The sequence below is a fragment of the Phycodurus eques genome, chromosome 15 (genome assembly GCF_024500275.1).
Source record: "Phycodurus eques isolate BA_2022a chromosome 15, UOR_Pequ_1.1, whole genome shotgun sequence".
NCBI lineage: Eukaryota > Metazoa > Chordata > Actinopteri > Syngnathiformes > Syngnathidae > Phycodurus > Phycodurus eques.
Window position 1 is genome coordinate 23,252,686 of NC_084539.1, and position 18,585 is coordinate 23,271,270.

General features: G+C 48.2%; 1 protein-coding gene and 1 long non-coding RNA gene across 3 annotated transcripts; one reads left to right on the top strand and one right to left on the bottom strand.

The window, feature by feature from the left end:
* The first annotated feature begins 84 nt into the window (after positions 1-84).
* LOC133413518 (versican core protein-like) lies at positions 85-18,557 on the top strand. Its single transcript, XM_061698014.1, has 17 exons — positions 85-169; positions 2,248-2,338; positions 3,393-3,470; positions 4,525-4,878; positions 6,041-6,215; positions 6,303-6,430; positions 6,990-7,286; positions 9,376-9,825; positions 10,258-10,424; positions 10,949-11,840; positions 12,118-12,231; positions 12,347-12,460; positions 15,577-15,735; positions 15,818-15,900; positions 16,665-16,809; positions 16,879-17,061; positions 17,289-18,557. The coding sequence occupies exons 3-17, from the start codon at positions 3,404-3,406 to the stop codon at positions 17,513-17,515; spliced, it is 3,555 nt and encodes a 1,184-aa protein (XP_061553998.1). The 5' UTR covers positions 85-169; positions 2,248-2,338; positions 3,393-3,403; the 3' UTR covers positions 17,516-18,557.
* On the bottom strand, positions 8,768-15,929 carry LOC133413523 (uncharacterized). Of its 2 annotated transcripts, none has more exons than XR_009769887.1 (3): positions 15,443-15,929; positions 12,124-12,447; positions 8,768-10,402 (listed from the first exon to the last, which is right to left on the bottom strand). It is a non-coding gene; the product is annotated as an uncharacterized LOC133413523 (long non-coding RNA). The 2 variants fall into 2 exon arrangements; XR_009769886.1 differs by having other exon boundaries at positions 8,777-9,803; positions 10,191-12,447; positions 15,443-15,926.
* Positions 18,558-18,585: the final 28 nt, after the last annotated feature.

Sequence of the window (18,585 nt, forward strand, 5' to 3'; positions counted from 1 at the left end):
GACGTCAATCCGGGACCTTGTCCTGCTGCTCGGAGCTGTGCGCAGCTCCTACATTGTCACGGGCTGCGTCTCCTGTGGACCCCCGGGACTGGGCGGACCCCTGGAAAGAACTCCGCCGCAGACTTGTCCGGACTTCTTCGGCCAGCCAGCAGAATTGTCGTTCCGTTTGGTAAATGCGATGAAGCAGAATTTTTGTGTACAGTGGATCTTCAGAAGTCTGAATTCTGTTCCAGTGCACTCACACATTTTTGTGTGTGTGTCCAGTGTTGCCCCGATAAGCACAGAGAATAAATAAGAATTGAATTGGCGCCACCCTCGAAATGTTTATACGGTGGAGCCCGCAATTTGCGAGAGAAAAGCTCCGGGCCGGATCGCGGTGAGCGAAAATCCGCAGATGTGTGAACATTTAGAACTGCATTGGGGGGGTTGGGGGTTGGGAAAACCCCAAAACATTTATGAAAAAGCGGGGGGACACCGCCACTAAGTGTTTTGTGTTGCCCCCCCCTCCCAAGAAAAAGTAACACAAGAAGGAAAAAAAAAATAAAAATAGTTCCAAAAAAATATCAGCGCATAGTTGAATCCACGCGTGAGACCACTGTAATTGCTTATCTTAACAGTGAAAATCATAAATATACAACAAACCAATGGTCACCAAGCTTTTTGAAACCGAGAGCTACTTCTTTGGTACCGATTCATGCCAAGGGCTACCATTTTGATACACACTTCCTGAAAAAAAAAAGATTTGCTCGAATGACCTTTCGTAATATGTTATCAATAATGAATGAATGAATTATTTGAAGACACGCATCATATCATCTCACAATCATTTGAAGAAAAATCAATATACAATTTATTTCTATAAACCTCTGCCAGTGTTTACATTTTCAAATAAGCACCTTTCTGAGAAAATCACAGTGTCCCATCACGAGTGAGCTATTTTTAGAAGGGACCACGGGCACCGTGTTGTGCAACACGTTGGTCACCCTTTCCAAAACATTTGAATATCATTTGAAACTAATCTTCCAACATTTCCCGAGAAAATAAACGGCGTACTGATGGTTTGAGTTCACCAGAGCAAAAACGGAAACGCGGTGAAAACTGCAGAACGTCCGTTAGCAACCCGGGCTAAACTTGGCTCCTCCCCAAAATACAAAATTCTTCAGCCAGGGGTGTCTAAACTTTTTCCTCCGAGGGCCGCATTCATAAAAACTGGAGAATGCGAGGGCCCCTTTGAACGCGTCGAAGTCATCTACCAAGCAATTGTAAATTGTAGTTATTTTTGTCATCAAGTACATCACAGCTTTCTTTCAGCGGTTATAAGGCAAATTTCGGGGTGGTCCGCAGCCCTGAAAGCCGCTGGAATAGATCCGCCGCTGCAGAAGCGAAACCTTTTGCCGTCTGTAGCAAGCTGCCATTTTTGATAAGGAGCACAAAGTGGAGGAAAGCAGTTTTTGTTTATCTTTCTGACGAGAAATGTTGGGACTCTTTTAGGTGTAAATGCGTCTTGCATATTATTAGGCTAATAGCAAAAGAACTTGCCTGTCACAATCGCAATAAAAAATACCAACGGGGTTGCTAAAATGTTGCTTTTTCTTTGTGTGTGTGTGTGTGTGTGATCTTCGTCATCTGCAAAGGTTGAATGGAGGAAATTGGACTTTGTTGAATTTGTTGTTTGTTGTTATCTTCTGGAAATGTTGAAAAATCACTTGGGCAAATTTGCTATTAAGCTGATGTCTCGAAAAGCCGACGTTGCAGTCGTCTTGAATTGGGAATGCGGGTGTGGGTGCCCCCCCCCCCCCCCCCCCCCCCCAACAAACACACACACTTTTTGACACGTTTCACGGGCTGTGTCAAATGTATTTTGAGTAGTTTGGTCACCCGTGTTCTGGCACGCCAACGTCTTTACTACGTTCCTGTTTTCCAGGCCTTTGGCCCCATCTTGTGGCATCTTAGCGTGTTCCCGAAAAATTTTCAGCAAATAATAGCGGATAGTTTGAACAAATATGTGGGAGGTTATTGTACATAACGTATATTAACCTGATCCCAGCTCCTTCTTGAGTGCTGATGATGTCACAAGTATGGTGTTTTTTTTTTTTTCTTTTTCTTTTTTGTAACTTTGTGATGTCTCCATGGTAATAAAATAAAAAGAACCTCCTTTTCCCCCCTTGTTCCCCCCTTCTCTGTTTGCTGGGCGGTGCGTGCGTCCTTTTTCTCCTGTGGGTCACTCGTCTTCTCCAAGTTCATTAGGAGTCGCTGCACCGCTGAGAAGAGGAAGACTTTGTCAGCGCGCTCGCCCCTGACGACATCGCGGACCGGACTGCTCGTCGACCTCCTGAAGGTGAGTCTGTTTTTTTTTTTTTTTTCTTCTCCCCTTTGTGGCATCACTGGCTGGCATCCTCAGCTGTGCTCCTTTGGGCCTCCTCCTCAACTTCAGAGCTCCAATGTCATTTTTGAATTGAACCCAAACAAATGTGAATTTTGAAAGGAGATCTTTTTTGTTTTTTGTTTGACGTGTTGTTCTTGGCCTGGTGAACTTTTCCAGGCCTCATGCAGCGACTCCCCAAAGATGCGTTTGGCGCCTCCGCGAAAACCGACAAATCCGCGTTGAACATCTGCCGGCCCAAGTAAACACGGAAAGCGCCAGATGGCCGAAAGACGACGCGATTTCCATGCATATTTTGTCAAATGACTTGAATTGGAGTCAAGTGTCCGCTCGGGTTCTCACCTTCAACGCACTTGAAATATTGGACGGGGAACCCCCGCATATTCGGCGTATTCGCTGAAAAGCTCACCTTGTCACTGTTTTTGTGCTCAGGACAAAGCAACAAAAGTAGTGCTTTGCCGCCATCTGCGACAGTTTGACCAAAGTGTTTTGCTGCCATCTTATGAGATCTTAGTGTCTCAGAACTACGCAGAAGTGAGTCTAGTAGTATCATTTAGACAGAAGTAGTACTTTTCCGCCGTCTCGTGGCATCTCCGTGCCAAGGAAGCACGTATTTCAAAGCGAGTCGAGGAGTTTCATTTAGACAAAAGTCATGCTTTGACGCAATCTTGCTGCGCCCACCCAAAAGGCTTGTAATTGCCTGTAGATGCCACAAAATGGTGGCAAAGCACTTTTCTACATTAGACAAGGCTACGGCCTTCGAAGTCCCCCCCCCCCCCTCAGTCCGACATAGTTCTTTGGTCACAAGATGGCGCCAAAGCAATATTTCAATTAGACGTGGCTTCCGCCTGAGCACGTAAAGAGCGTATAACGGAGGATAGGTTGAATGCCGAACCGCGACTGCAGTGACGGTTCTGCCAAGTCGCCCGTTTTGAAGCGCCAGTCCAGAAGCAAGCGTTCTTGTGGCAAGTCAAAAGTCCAACGTGGTCTTTCACCGGTGTCTTTTCAGGCCGGGCGGAGATGGTTCTGCACGCTTGCGTCCTGCTGCTGCCCCTGCTGTGCGCGTGTTCTGCCCGGCCGCAAACAGGTGACTTTTGTTTGGATCGTCATAGAAATGGCGACTAAGACTGTGCAATAATTGAGTTCTGATGAAAAACTAAATCTCGACAGAAACATGATTTGGTTTCTTTTTTTTTTTTTATAAACGGACCGATGGACCAGGTCAACTTACAATTTTCATATTTTTTAGAGAAGAAAAAGTTCTAATGTTATGAAAATACAATGATTTGTGGTTTGGCATTCGCAAAGTCATCTAAAAACATTGCTTTGGCGCCATCATGTGGCATCTTGGGGCTCAGGAACTATGTTGTAGTGAGGGGAGAAGCTTCATTTAGTCGAAAACAGTGCTGCGCTGCCATCTTGTGGCACCTGTGGACTATTCCAAACCTTTTTAGGTGGGTGGCAATTCCTCGCAGATTTGCGCAATTGGCTGCAGGGCTCGGTCAAGAGGTTCCGTGTAAAAGTTGTAGATTTCACATTTTGGAAAAATATCATGGTGTTCATCATAGTTTACCAAATACAACTTTGTCATAAAAATGCTTCCTTCTTTTAATGAGGTCATTACTACTGTACTTTTATGAAGTCCAATATGATACAGTGCTATTTTCCGATGCAGTGGCCCCCCGGGAAGAGCCAAAATGTGCGCCTGATAGGCGGCGTTGAAAAGAAAATGTCAAAAAAGGTTTGAAACTCAAAACGTTCTTGAATAAGTGGGGGCAAACCTCCACGGAGCGTTTTCAGTGTTGGTTACCCCCCAAAAGAAAAATTGCGAATAGGTGAGTCGGAATCGGGGTCCTACTGTATTGTGGAAAAAGTACCCCCTCGATATTCAAAGGAACTTCACTGAACCCTTTGAAAGATGAGTTTTGTTGTACCAAAAACAACAACTGCTACTTTCTTCACGCACGGATGTCAGATACACGTGATGCTACATCACGATCGTGAGACGGGAGTTTTTGATTGGATGAATGAGCGGACATCATCATTTAAAGGGCCCCGAGCTTGAACGGACTCAAACACGTTCCTTGACCCACTTTGTTTCCATAACGCTTCCACTCCACTCGTGCGTGTTCTTGTCCCAGGGGCGTCCCGCTCAGCGAACCACCAAACGGAGGACTGGCACGTGGAAGCCTCGCTAGCGGGCACGGCCCTGCTCCCGTGCAAATTCTCCACGGCGCCGTCTGCGCCCGCGGAGGGCGAGCGGCCCAGGGTCAAGTGGACTCGCGTGGAGGGCGGGGCGGAGAGGGTGGTCCTGGTGGCTCAGGGAGGCGTCGTCAAGGTGGGCCGGGACTTCGAGGGCCGCGTGTCGTTGCCCGAGCGAGGCGACGCCGCTTTGGCCGTCGTCGGGCTGCGGGCCGGCGACGCCGGGCGATACCGATGCGAGATCACGCGAGGGATGGAGGACAGACGCTCCGGCGCCACCCTCAGCGTCAAAGGTGAGTCTGGGAAAGAAAGTCCACAAAAGTTGCATTTGTGAAATGTGGTCAAAGCTGCAGCGTTATTTTCAATTGCGCATTCAAAGTTGGACGTTTGCTCGTAAAAAGTTGTCTTCCTTGGGCAAAAATTCGATCCGGCATTGTTTCATCTTTGTTTTATTCGTCCATTCCAGCGTCGCATTTCTTTTCCTCGAACGTCTCACAGCAGTGTGCATCCAAAGTTGCCGCTTTCTTCTTTCATTCGTTTCTCTCTTTAAATAATTGCTCATTTCATTTATTGTTAATCATTCAAAAATGTAAAATAAACCATTTTATCCATGCAGTACATTTCACCTTTAATTGCTTAGTTAAGTCAAATGTTATTAACTATAAATATATATTATTATTTTATTATTGAAATGAACTATTTAAACATAAAATATAAAAATGTGTAGGATAAAAGAAAACAACTAATGATTGTGTAATAAAGTGTAATTGAATGATAAATAAAATAATAATGTAATCTAATAAAACATTTGTATCAATCATTTTATATTTAAGTGAACTATTTAACATACAATTAAAACACCTTAGTAAAATGAACTGCTAACTAAATTTACATTTTTTAAAATGAGATTAATAATAGTAAAATAAATGATGAAGAAATACAAAACGAGCATATTATTATTCAAAACGTTGAAATGTAAAAAATAAGTTTACATGTATTAAATGAGGGCCACATATAATTAAAGTAGTGATAAATAAGATTAAAAATGAGCATGGATTTCCTTTTATTAGTCAAATGAAATAATTTTACTTTATTAAGTAACTGGCAAATGTATTATCATGAAATTCATTGCAAATGATCAAATTAAAGATTAGCACGACTTATTATTTGGTTATTAAAATGAGCTATTTTATCTAAATTAAAATCATATTAGTCAAACACAATTTTACCTTTATTGTATTAAATAATTGGCAAATCTATTATGTTGACATGAATTAGAAATAATAAGAATGTGAATGGATTATTTTATTCATAGCAAGAGCGAGCTGCTTTTTTTTTTTTTAATCGTTTTTTTCCCCCGAGGGCCTCGCCCATGTGTTTTGGGCCTCGAGCGCAAAAATGCACACACCCCTCATGCGGACTAAGGTGTGTCGGCGTGTGACGTCTGTCCGTCAGGTGTGGTGTTCCACTACCGGCCCAACGGCAGCCGCTACTCACTGGACTTCCCGGCGGCGGCGGCGGCGTGCCTCTCGGCGGACGCCGCCATCGCCACGCCGGACCAGCTGACGGCCGCCTTCCACGACGGCCTGGACCGCTGCGACGCGGGCTGGCTCGCCGACCGGACCGTCAGGTCGCCGCTGGTGGCCAGCTGACAGATCGACGGAAACGTACGATCCGGGAGGTTTTCGAGATAAAATCGTATATTTCTTTCTTCCAGATATCCAATCACGCGACCCCGTCCGGGGTGCGAAGGTGACCTGAAGAGTCGACCCGGTGTGCGAACATACGGCGTCCGATCAGCCACCGAGAAATACGACGTCTTTTGCTACGTTGGCAAACTAGACGGTAATGTCGCCCTGCGGAACTCGACGAGTTGACGAAATAACTTTGTTAAAGCCTGCAGTTTTGGGATCTAATGAATAGCTCTCTCCAATAAAGGCTACATGTCGCGCTGTGCATCAAGTCATAGTTTTGTGTGTCAAAAGTTGTAGCTTTGTGCGACAAATGTCGTAGCTTTCTGGCCAAAGCCTGTGTGACAAAATTCTTTGCTACGCGTGGCATCCGATTTTTGTTTTGTGCGTCGTAGCTTCGTGCCTCAGAAGTCATAAATGTGGATTTCTGTCATAGCTTTGTGATTCCAAAATTGGAGCATCAATTGCGCCTCGAAGTCGTAGCTTTGTGTGACATAAGTGGTAGCTTTGTGCATCAAAAGGCGGAGCTCTGCAATAAAATGCATAGCTTTGTGCAACAAAAGTCGGAGTTTGTGCTGTAGCTTCGACAACTATTCGTAGTGGAACTATTGCTAATTTGATTTGTAAATCGAGAATCAAATTTGTTTATGTAAATGTAACGTTTGATACTTGTGAGTGATCTTTGGTGTTCTTTGTGTTCGCGTTACGTTCAGGGGAGGTCTTCTACCCGCCGTCCGTCAGCGGCAAGCTAACGCTGCGGGAGGCGGCGGCCGAGTGCGCGAAGCGCGACGCGGCGCTGGCGTCGCCCGGGCGGCTGTTTGCCGCCTGGGGGGCGGGGTTGCACCGATGCGACTACGGCTGGCTCTCGGACGGCAGCCTCCGCTACCCCGTCAACGTCCCCCGACCGCAGTGCGGGGGCGGCCGGCTGGGGGTCCGCACGCTCTACAAGTACGACGACCAGACGGGGTACCCGGACCCGGGTGACAGGCACGGAGCGTACTGCTTCAAAGGTCAACATTTCAATTTTTGGGAACGTTCTGCGCAACAAGTCACAATTTTGTGCTTTGTGCCTCAAACGTTGTAGCGCCGGGATTAAAAAAAAAAAAAAAAAAAAAAGGCGTAGCTCTGCAATACAATTTGTAATTCTGTGCGACAAAGGTCGCGGCTTTGTGTGTCAAATTGTGGTTTTGGCTGTCATGGGTCATAGCGAGCAGCCGTGTGCGACACATTTGTGTAACGACAAGACAACACGACAACCGTGTGTGTACAGGCAGTATAGTGTGTGCATGTGTGCGTTGAAAGTGAGAAGAACAAGCAGAGAGAAGAAAGGTTAGCGTGCTTGTGCGTTTCGCAGGGGAAATGGGTCCCGGCCGGACCGGACCGGACCGGACCCGAACACGCAGCACGGAACAGAAGCGGCGTTCCGTCACCGGCGAGCTACGAAAGTTGTGACGTCGCGTGCAGAATTGCAAACAGTCGCTCACATTCAGAAGCGGTGAGCCGGCCGACCGGTCGTCCTTCCGGTTCCGGCACCAGGGCAGACCGGCCGGCTCCGTTTAACGCCAAAAGCGTGACGTCGTTCCCTGGCGGGTCGGAACACCACGCCCTCGGTCAGCTGAAGAGCAGAACTGGATCTCTTTGTGGTACCGCCGCAAAAAAACTGTCACAAGGATCACATGACAGTCACCTTTGACCCTTAAGTCTACTAAATTTAACTTCCCTCAACTGAATTTAACTCAGTTTTACTTAACTCAACTTAATTGACCGTACCTTAAAATCTGATTCCGTTTAGCTTACCTCGCACTTAACTAACTTGAAATGCAGCATAACCGTAGCATCTCATATGAACTACAATCAACTGAATTTGACATGATTTGACTTGATTCAACTCAGCTCGTTTTATATGAACTCGACTTAACTTTATTCAACTCAACTAACCATAACATAATCAAAACATCATGGCAGCGTGACACGCGAACATGATGACAACGCGCTAACTTCTTGTTAACGTCACGAAATGAGCACGATATGAACGAGAGTGGAACATTTTTCTTATTTACGTCGGATCCTTGTAGGCTTTTATCTGTACAGTTGGCCAGCGAGCCGCTGTCTCATTGTATACGCATTTTTTCTTAGTTTTATTGATGAAAACCAACATGAGTTGCTATTAGGATATTACAAATTTGTTTGTTCCAAACCAAGCGTAATCCTTAAAAGATTTCTCCGGCATTTATGTGTTTTTACTGCATTTTAGGTGACGTCACTTTTTTTTTTTTGTGTCTGTGGAAAGCTGTTTGAGCATTTATTCCATATCGTTTGCATCCAGCTTTAGATCCATGTACGAGTACACTCCTTACTTGCACTAGTACACATCTTACTACTACACTAGTACGACAAGTACACCTTACTAGCGAGGCAAAGCTGTGGACAAGTTGACAAATAGTGTACAAAAATGTCATACAGTAAGTGAAAAAAAAAAACAACGTTGCTAGTTCGACACAGTCGTCGTACTTCTGTGCCGAATTTTCTTACGAGTGACAGCAAAGAGTACTAGTACACGGATGTTAAGCTGGATATCGTGGATATGGAATAAATGGTTGTCCTTTTATGGCCGACGGCGAGCGGCGGCGTTGTGACGTTAGCGTTACTCAGATAGCAAAGCTAATCCTTTCTTTTTCCCGTCAATTCCATATGAGAGTCGCGCGTACAGGCCAACGATAGTCACCACAAACTCTCGCGGGACTCGTGATGACGTGATTCCTTCAGCCCCCTGGAGGCCATCTTTGTTATCCTTCGCTATCGGCGTTAAGGTGAACGTGAGCTAACGCAGCGGGAACATAAACACTCCATTTGACGTCGATTGAGTTCATTGGAGGGCCTGCCTCTGGTTCTGGCCAACTTCACAGCTTCGAAGCACCTTTCTCCAATTTGTCTTTTGTGATTGAATGTTTATTTGGAACATGAGACAAAACAATCAAAAAACCAATTTTTGTCAGCAAATAAGTATTGGTTAAAAGTAAAATGCAAATAAATGGAATTGCAGATTTGTGCGGGAGCACTGTCTTCTGTAAGTTCTGTTTCTTTCTTCCTTTCCTGCAGCCAAGCTCCCAGGAGCGACAAGTCCCACCAGCGTCCGGGTCGCACCAGAACCCAGGGGCACAAGTGCCCAGCGCGATTCACCGACATCCCACCCAGTGACATCTCAGCTCCGAACAAGACCGCTCACTCATTCGGAGTCGCACGACGACGATGTCATCACGGAGCGCGGGCCCACACGCCTGGAGTCGCTCTTTCCTGCCACGTCGTCGCGCCTCCCTGCCGCTCGAGGGGGGTCGGGCAGCGGCGACGGCGCTCCTAGCGCGTCGTCGCTGGCGCCGCTTTTGCCCGACTGGAGCGTCGCGCATAAAACGGCGTCGGGCTTCAAAGAGGAAGCTCCGCCCGTCAGCTTTAACGTCAACCGATTGTTGGCTCTGCCCGGCGAGGGCGGATCCGCGGCCAAGCCGCCGTTCCACTTCATCGTAGTCAACCTGCAGGACCAAAATCAATCAGGTAGGGCTGGCCCTCTAATTGATTATATCGACGAATCCAACTTTATTTGTTTATTTTTTGGTTGACTTTAGTTTAACTACTTTAGTTGTATTTTACAGTGGTTGACTATAATCAAATGTTGTTGTAGCTAAAGTGACCAGGACTAAGAAGAGAACCCTGTGGAACCATTGGAGTCTTTGATGTTTTTATGTATAATTTACACCTTGCAAACAACTAGGACTGAGTGATTGATTTAACTAAAGTTTTTATCATTGGCTTTTCTAGCAGGGGAAAAAAATAGGTTCAAATCCGATTTTTGTAAAAAAAAAAAAATGTAATTTTCAGTCCATATCGCCCAGCCCTGCGGTCTCGGCAGCAAACTCAACTATGGCCTCCGGTGTCCAGTGAGCACCCTTGACCACTGGGTTGCCCTGTTTTCTGCTTTCCTTTCAGTCGATCGCATCCTGCAGCTCCTCAATTCGCCTGCGGACGGCGCCGTCGGCTTGCCGCAAATCTCCGACCTCTCGCAGTCGATCGCCGAGCTCGTCCACGGCGACGGAGACGCCGATGCCGCCGACGAGCCTCTGCCGACCGTCAGCTTTGTCAGCGGGAGACACAAAGTAGGAATGCCCCTTCTACGTTTGGACAATGACATCTAAAAAGTTCCATTTGTTGCAAATGACAATGACAGAATTCTTGTGCATCTTCTTCCTTTCTTGTCCGACTCAAACCAATGTGAGATGTATTTTGCTCACGTTGACTTTTTTTGCGAGCTGGATTTATTAAAAAAACAAAAGAAAAGTAGATAAGAAAGAAAGTAGTCGCTAGAGAGGTTGGAAATTGTCAACACTGACTAGCTCCTCTTCGTTCGCAGCCATGTTATTAGTGTAAGCAGTGCACATGACTGCTTTAAGCTAAAAAGTTGTCCTGACAAACAAATTCGAATTAGTTGGTCAAATTAATTAATCGGCAAGGCTGACTTAAATACAGAATACACTAGGGACAAGCCCTGCTGCGAATTTCAAAAATCCGTGAGGGATTGAAGCCCCCATAAACTCGTTATAATTACTTATAAATACCAAGAGATGGCGTCACATCGACCCTAGAAAATATAAAACGAGTCACCTGCGTCTCATCCCATCAGGTGACGTTAGACGCAGGGCCGCCCGAGGAGGCGCGAGGGGATCAGTTTGAGACCGCCGCCCCCGTTCGGGTGGCCGAGGAAGAGGCGAGCGTGACGCCGTTTGACTACGTCGCCCTGGAAGTCCCAGCGGAGGAGCCCCCCGCGGATCCCGTGACCGACACCCGCCATCTAGACCACCTTTCTTATTTCCCGAATACAGCGTCGCCGATAAGGAGCGCCACCCCCACCGCCTCGCCCTCGGAGGCCAGCACGGACGACGCCCTCGCCGGCGACGAGGCGGAACTCGGAGGCCCCGAGGGTCCCTCGTCCGCCCCGGAAACTGCGAAGCGTGAGACCGGGGTCCACGCGGAGGACGTAGAGGGGTCTACTTCCGGCGAAGACGACGGCGAGATGGAGGAGGCGCCGTCCGCACCTGTGGGCGGCGACAAAGAGGTGGGGTCCGGTGCGGAGCAGGTGGCAGGAGACTGGGAGGCTTCAGGAGAGCGGGGCGGTCCCATTCCTGAAGAAATGTTACCAACACCCCCGGACCCTGGAGACCACGTGGCGGAAGAACCATCCGCCCGCCCCCTAGCTGCCGTCACGGTCGGCGCCAAACAGCCTCCATTTAACCCTCGGCCGCACCCCGCCAACCTTCACCAAGAGACGACGACCTGGCCGTTTACGGGCCAACAAAAGGTTTCCGCTACCGCTCGGCCCTCGCGAGACGTCGACGCCCGTGTCGTCCCCCGGCGGGCGCCGACCCCCGCCCGGGCCGACGTGCCGACCCCGCGGGAGGACTTCCTTGCCTACGACCGCGAGATGGCCCCCCGGCCGGCGGAGCGGCGGCCCCCCGGGCCCGAGGAGACCGTAGAGCAGCCTGACCCGCTGGACGTCGGCTTCATCAATGTCACGGGTACGTCAGGGAAACGCACGTCTGCAGTAAAGGTTGCAAATCTCCAGATGCACAACTCGATTTTAGTGCCTCCCTCGCAATGAAAGCATGTTTGTCATGTCCACTTTTCTTCCCCACATACGCACATTATTTTAAGGCAAGCTAACACGTTAAAGCTAAGCCACCAGTGCCAAAGGCGGCATCGGTACGAATGATGATGTCATGTTGTGACGATGTCACGTTGTGTTGATGTCACGTTGGGATTATGTCATGTCGTGATGATGTCACATGAGCGCAGATATACCGCCGTGCTCCGTGGATGTGTGTCAAAATGGCGGCTCCTGCTACCAGAGGGGCTCAGAGAAGGTGTGCGCATGTGCACCAGGATACACCGGGGGGCGCTGTCAAACAGGTGAGCCTCGTCGTCAGGTGCAGGGATGACGCGCGTGCCCCCAGAGTAGGAGAAAGGCTACGGGGATAGCAATAATAATAATCATATTGATGATAATGCGCTTTTTGTGCGGCAGACGTGGACGAGTGCGATTCCAACCCGTGTCTCAATGGCGCCACCTGCCTGGACGCCGCCAGCGGCTTCTCCTGCCTGTGCCTGCCCAGCTACGCCGGGGAGCTGTGTGAACAAGGTCAGCGTTAGCATTAGCTCAACAGCGAGTTGAACGAAGAACTTCACAAACAAGAACAGGGGTGGGCCAACTTGCGCTCAAGGGACAGACAGACCAGCTCATTTATGGATCAATTTTACAAAACAAAACTACAAAATGTGTGATCATGTTTATTTTTATAATACAATAAGTAATTGTAATTTTGTATTATAGTATGATTATTGTAGTTCTAGCTAATTAGCCAAATTACTAAAATAAATAATAAACAAAACATGTATACGTGTGTGTGTGTGTGTGTGTGTGTGTCTGTGTACGTGTATATATATATATATATATATATATATATATATATATATATATATATATATATATATATATATATATATATATATATATATGTGTGTGTGTGTGTGTGTGTGTGTGTGTGCGTGCGTGTGTAACTTTGAGTCATTTTTTTTCCCCCTTAATAAATGAAATCACCACTTTAAGTAGAATTTTAAGTTTACTTGGGTTATATTTGTCTGATATTGAAATGTTTGATGATCTTAAACAAACTGGGAAAACTATGCACAAATGTAAGAATTTGAGAAGGGGGCCAATACTTTTTCATGGCACTGTATGTATATACGGTATATATATATATATATATGTGTATGTGTGTGTGCGTATAAATGCATTAGGGCTGTCTATCGATTTTTTTAGATTACCATAATTTCTCTTGTATAATGCACATTTTATTCCCCCAAACCTCTTCAAAAGTCAATAGTACGCATCATACATGGGTATAGTCAAATGTAGGAAATTGCTTCACAGTGAAATGAGGTATAAGACTAGATATGTGGTTTAGAAAAGCCATCAATTAGTTTGAAATCTGTTGATTTATAAGTTGATGTCATATTGAGGTTGACATTTCAAATGTTATCTTTCACCCACTCCTTTACTGCGTGTAAGTATTGAGCCTGTGATGCACCCTCGTGTATAGTTTTGACACTGCAGTGTTATTATCAATGCTAAGGTTTACCTCCATCCATCCATTTTCAACACCGCTTATCCTGTTCAGGGTTGCGGAGCGCTGGAGCCTATCCCAGCTGACTTCGGGCAAAAGGCGGACTACACCCTGAATCGGTCGCCAGTCAGTCGCAGGGCACATATAGACACGGACAACCATTCGCACTCACATTCACACGGTGCCCGCGCCAAAGTCAGGCGAGTGGACCACGACACCATCAGTGACCTAAGGTTGATTTGTTCTTAAGTAATGTATTTACTATGGCGCATCCTACTGTTTAGTATTAACACTGCAGCTTTATGGATGTATTTTCCATCTCGCACGTTAGCAGGTTTGCACAACATACTGAAAGCTAGAGAGGTCATGTGCCCAGATAACACGTTCACTCCTGGTGCAAGATAATAAGGAAAAATAGTTAAGACACAACAAAACCTACATAGGGGGAATAAACACACATACGCTCGATTAACATGAACATTATTACAACAATTTATGGGAGTAGGGGACTAACTGATTATTTTAACAACTATACAACAGCGGTAGGCGCGCTGGGACATCCTCTGACAGCAAACTCCCACGATGACCTCAACAATGACATCATTGGAAAAACATGGCGGCCCGCTGTCAGATTTCCCAGCGTGCCTTGCGCCATTGTATAGTTGTTAAAATGCTGTTTTAAGTCAGTTAGTCCCCTAATTCCATCAATTGTTGTAATAATGTGAATGTTAATCGAGTTGATGCGTGTTTTGTTATATATATATATATATATATATATATATATATATATATATATATATGTGTGTGTATATATGTGTGTGTGTGTGTGTGCGCCTATGTGTTTATTTTACTAATATTTTAGTATTTAATGAATTGCAATACACGAATCCCGCACTATTCACAGGGAACAACCCTGCTGTAAATAACGAAGAACTACAGGTAGTTGACGTCCTCCCTGGAAATTTGGGATAATTGCCGACACGGTCCCCACCCGTTACGTTCCAGACCCCGTCCACGATAAGTGAAGATGCGCATTATTAATAGTATTTTTTAAGGTCTATAAACACACTTCTAAAACAATACAAACACATTTAAATACACCAGCCAATTCATCTTCTACATTCCGATTGAGAAATGCTGTTTGAGAAATAGCCGGGGGTCCGTTCCGCAGAAATAAAATGGTGCATCCTTTGGGTCTCGGGGTCCCGGTGTCGTTTGCGCCTCAGCTGCGCTCGGGCGTGGTCCCCGGAAGACGGTCGCCGCCTCCGTTTTTGTAGCGTGACTCGGCAGCACCGCCGTCCTCCCGGGACTCCCGTTTCCCTCCCCGTGAACTCCGCCCAAAGCCCCCGACTGCAAGAAGGCTGAACTGGAACGTCAGCAGCTTCATCTTTAACACATGAATTACAATAACTTCAAGATTTAACATGCCCGACGTATTCATTCTGATAGAATGCTATTGGAAACGAGATCTGTGTGTGTGCGCGCGCGTGTGTGTATGCGAGGACAGTCCTCCACTTTTCTATTGAAAAAGATCAATTAATCGTGTTGCTACAAAACAGCCTTGCGGTCAAAACGTGTACATCCGCTTCTTCCAAAGTCTTCCTCCTAATCAAAGTATGTACGTCAGCTCCACTTGATATTCTCGCAGGCACAATATTTAAGTGCCTCCCTCTCGATAAAAACATGTACATTTTCTTCCTTTGATGCATATTATTTGAGTGCCTTCCTCCCAATAAAAGCATGTACATCAATCAAATCTACTTTTCTTGCTCTCATACAGTACACATTATTTTAGCGCCACTCTCCCGATAAAAATCTTCCGAAATCAATAGCGACACAACATTACAGTATTTTAGTGCCTTCCTCCCAATAAAAATGGATATGAATAACAAATACGATGTATATTTTATCCCAAATATAGTGCTATTATTTTTGCGGTCACATTTATTGGAGGAAAGGCGTTAAATGTGACGGCTGCGGGCATGAGAAGTCCTTACCGGTGCCGATGCCCCGATTCAAGCGGATGTGAACGCAAAACGGCCGCTGATGAGGATGCGGTCGCTAGGGAGGCGTCGAGAGCGCTCGCGCGTTTCCGCGGACTTCCTGCTCACTTCCGGCCCCGCCCCCGCAGACACGGCGTCGTGCGGCTCCGGCTGGCTCAAGTTCCAGTCTCACTGCTACAAGGCCTTCCGCCGGCGCCGCACTTGGGACGCCGCCGAGCGCGAGTGTCGCCTCTACGGCGCTCACTTGGCCAGCGTCCTGTCGCCGGAAGAGCAAATCTTCGTCAACCGTGAGTCGCAAAAACATCGGGACGCGCGTTCGCCGCTCCGTCGGAGTGTAGCTCAAGACTTGAACTGGCGCGGTGTGCGCAGGTCTGGCCGGCGACTACCAGTGGATCGGCCTCAACGACAGGATGTTCGAGAGGGACTTCCGCTGGACCGACGGCAATCCCGTGGTGAGTTTCGAATGCCTCGTTGGCGCCGCCCTATGTTCGCTCGGCGTACCGCAGCAAGTCACATCGCAGCAAACGAGCAATCCGCTTCGAGAGCCGCCCGACATTTTCATTTCAGGAAAGATAATAACGTGAGATAGCGAGTCAGAGTGAGTCGCCCTCCGTGGCGGGGGCCACCTTCCGGACCCCCCCACCCCGCCCCGCCATTGGTGAGAAAAGCCACGATATAGAAATTCATTTCCGCTCCTCCACACCCGGGTCGCGGGCGTGCCGGAGCCCATCCCAGCTATCTTTGGGTGACGGGCGGGGTACGCCCCGAACTGGTCGCCAACCCATCGTCCAAACAAGCGACCGTTCGTTCAATTGTTGTTTGTAAATAGAAAATAAAATCCACGAATAGGATGTACGAGTACACGGGGGTCCACGGTGTAGTTAATGGCAATTATAACGGGCGTCGATTCTGCTCCTTAGGCCACTCAACAGCTGCGCGTTACGTATTGAATCTTCTTCTTCAGTTGCGGCGGCAGTTTTTTACTCCCGGGTGAGACCGCGGGTGGGTGCGAGCCATCTGTTTTGTGCCTTTTGTCATTTGCCTTGTGAGGCGCTATCCAAATAAAGACTGGACTTGATTTGCCAATGGCGGGGGTCCAAAAAGCGAAGACCTGATTACGTGACAGTCGGCGACATACTAGGGAGCGCTGTCCGTCCCCGCCGGGGGCCACGACGACGATGCCGATGACGACGTGTAAATGTGTGTGCGCGCGCAGCAATTTGAGCACTGGCGCCCCAACCAGCCCGACAGTTTCTTCGAGTCGGGCGAGGACTGCGTGGTCCTCATCTGGCACGACGGCGGCCAGTGGAACGACGTCCCGTGCAACTACCGCCTCGCCTTCACCTGCAAGAAGGGCTCAGGTAGGAAAAAAACTCAACCAAAAACACCGTCTCCGCGTTTCCGTGGCGACCATCTCCAATCTCCCCCAGTGTCGTGCGGGCCGCCGCCCGCCGTGCGGGGCGCCCGCGTGTCCGGCGCCCCGCGGACCCGCTACCGAGCGAACGCCGTGACGCGCTACCGCTGCGAGGCGGGCTTCGTCCAGAGACACGCCCCCACCGTACGCTGCCGCCCCGACGGCCGATGGGACGCCCCCAAAGTCACCTGCTTGAGGCGTGAGTACTTACTTACGATGACCAAGGATTGACTTGCATTCGATTGCTTTTAACAGCTTATTTTGATCAAAAATGTATCATTTGAAAATGCTAACTCAAAATACGGTGGTACCCTGACTGGTGAGTTTGTTCCATGACCGAGCTTAACTTAATTTACTCTTATATCAACTCATTTTTGATGTTTTTATTGATGAAAATCTTCTTTTCCTTCGGGCTTGTCCCGTCAGCGGTCGCCCGCAGCGCGTCCTCCTTTTCCATCTCCTGCGTCCTCCTCTCCGACACCGACCGCCCTCACGTCTTCCCTCACGACATCCATCAAGCTTCTCTTTGGCCTTCCTCTCGCTCTCTCGCTCTCTCGCTCTCTCGCCTCAGGACGTTTCCTAACCGTCCACGTCCGCTCTTTCCAAAACACGGAACCTCGGCCGTCCCTCCGATGAGCTCGTTTCTCATTTGATCCGACCCGGTCACTCCGAGAGCGAACGTCGACCTCTTCGTGCGCTCCGCTTCCTGTCGTCTCTTCGGCGCCGCTGTCTCTGATCCGTCCACCGCGGCTGGCCTCGCCGCCGTCTTCGAAACGAGCAGAGACTCTTCTGTCACGTAACGCACCCGACGCCTTCCTCCACCCGTTCCGACCCGCTCGGACCCGTTCCTTCACGTCCTGACCACACTCCCCGTCGCTCCGGACGGTCGACCCCGAGCATTTCAAGTCGTCCACCCTCGCCATCTCTTCCCCCGCCACCGCTTCTCTCATTCGTGCACGTATATCCTGCCTTACTCGGGCTCATCTTCATTCCTCTGCTTTCCGGCGCATGAGTGGATGATGGATATTAATAGCGTACGGTGGGACGAGCCGAAAGGCACAACAGCAGTAAGGCAGCTTCCCGACTCCCAATTTTGCTACACGAGGCAAAAAAAAAAACCAAACAATTCAACCGAGCGAGTCAAGGCACCGCTGTAACACCGTTGCCGTAGCAACGGAAGTCACGCCGTGTTGTACTTCCTCTCAGCGGCGACCTATCGCACGCGGCGGACCGACGACGCGTCCACCGGGTGACCGATCGCCAGGTCGCTTCCAGAGGGACAAACGCCAACCGACGTCCTTCCTGGCGCCGGCGAGCGGTCGCTGAGACGTCCGTCCCTCGACACGTGATTGGACCTTGAGGGCAAACAGTCATGTGACTTTTTTGGGGGGGATTGTTTTTCACACACGCCTGCTTTGAGAGGATATTCTGGGATGTCATCCGTCCGTTTGCTTTTTGGGCGACCGCTCGGGACGCACCGTCACATCGCCGCGGAGACGGCGACTGTTCGCTTTTTCTCTGCTCGACTTTTTGTGTAGATTTAGTTTTTTTGTACAATTGAATTTTAAAAGTTGTTGTTTTTGACTGTAAAGTATCCGAAGCCACAAGAGTTTAACTTATTGTATTGTGACGTCGGAAAAGTCATTTTCAAATGTTTTTGTTTGACGGCGATTCTTCATAAACGTGTGAAACGGATTTGAAATGTTTGCGTTTGACCGCTTCG

Excerpts from the sequence above, each read along its gene's own strand:
- LOC133413518 (XM_061698014.1), top strand. The coding sequence starts at position 3,404 with ATGGTTCTGCACGCTTGCGTCCTGCTGCTGCCCCTGCTGTGCGCGTGT. Across the intron at positions 11,841-12,117 it reads CGGCTTCATCAATGTCACGG|ATATACCGCCGTGCTCCGTG; the intron begins GTACGTCAGGGA and ends ACATGAGCGCAG. Across the intron at positions 15,736-15,817 it reads AGAGCAAATCTTCGTCAACC|GTCTGGCCGGCGACTACCAG; the intron begins GTGAGTCGCAAA and ends CGGTGTGCGCAG.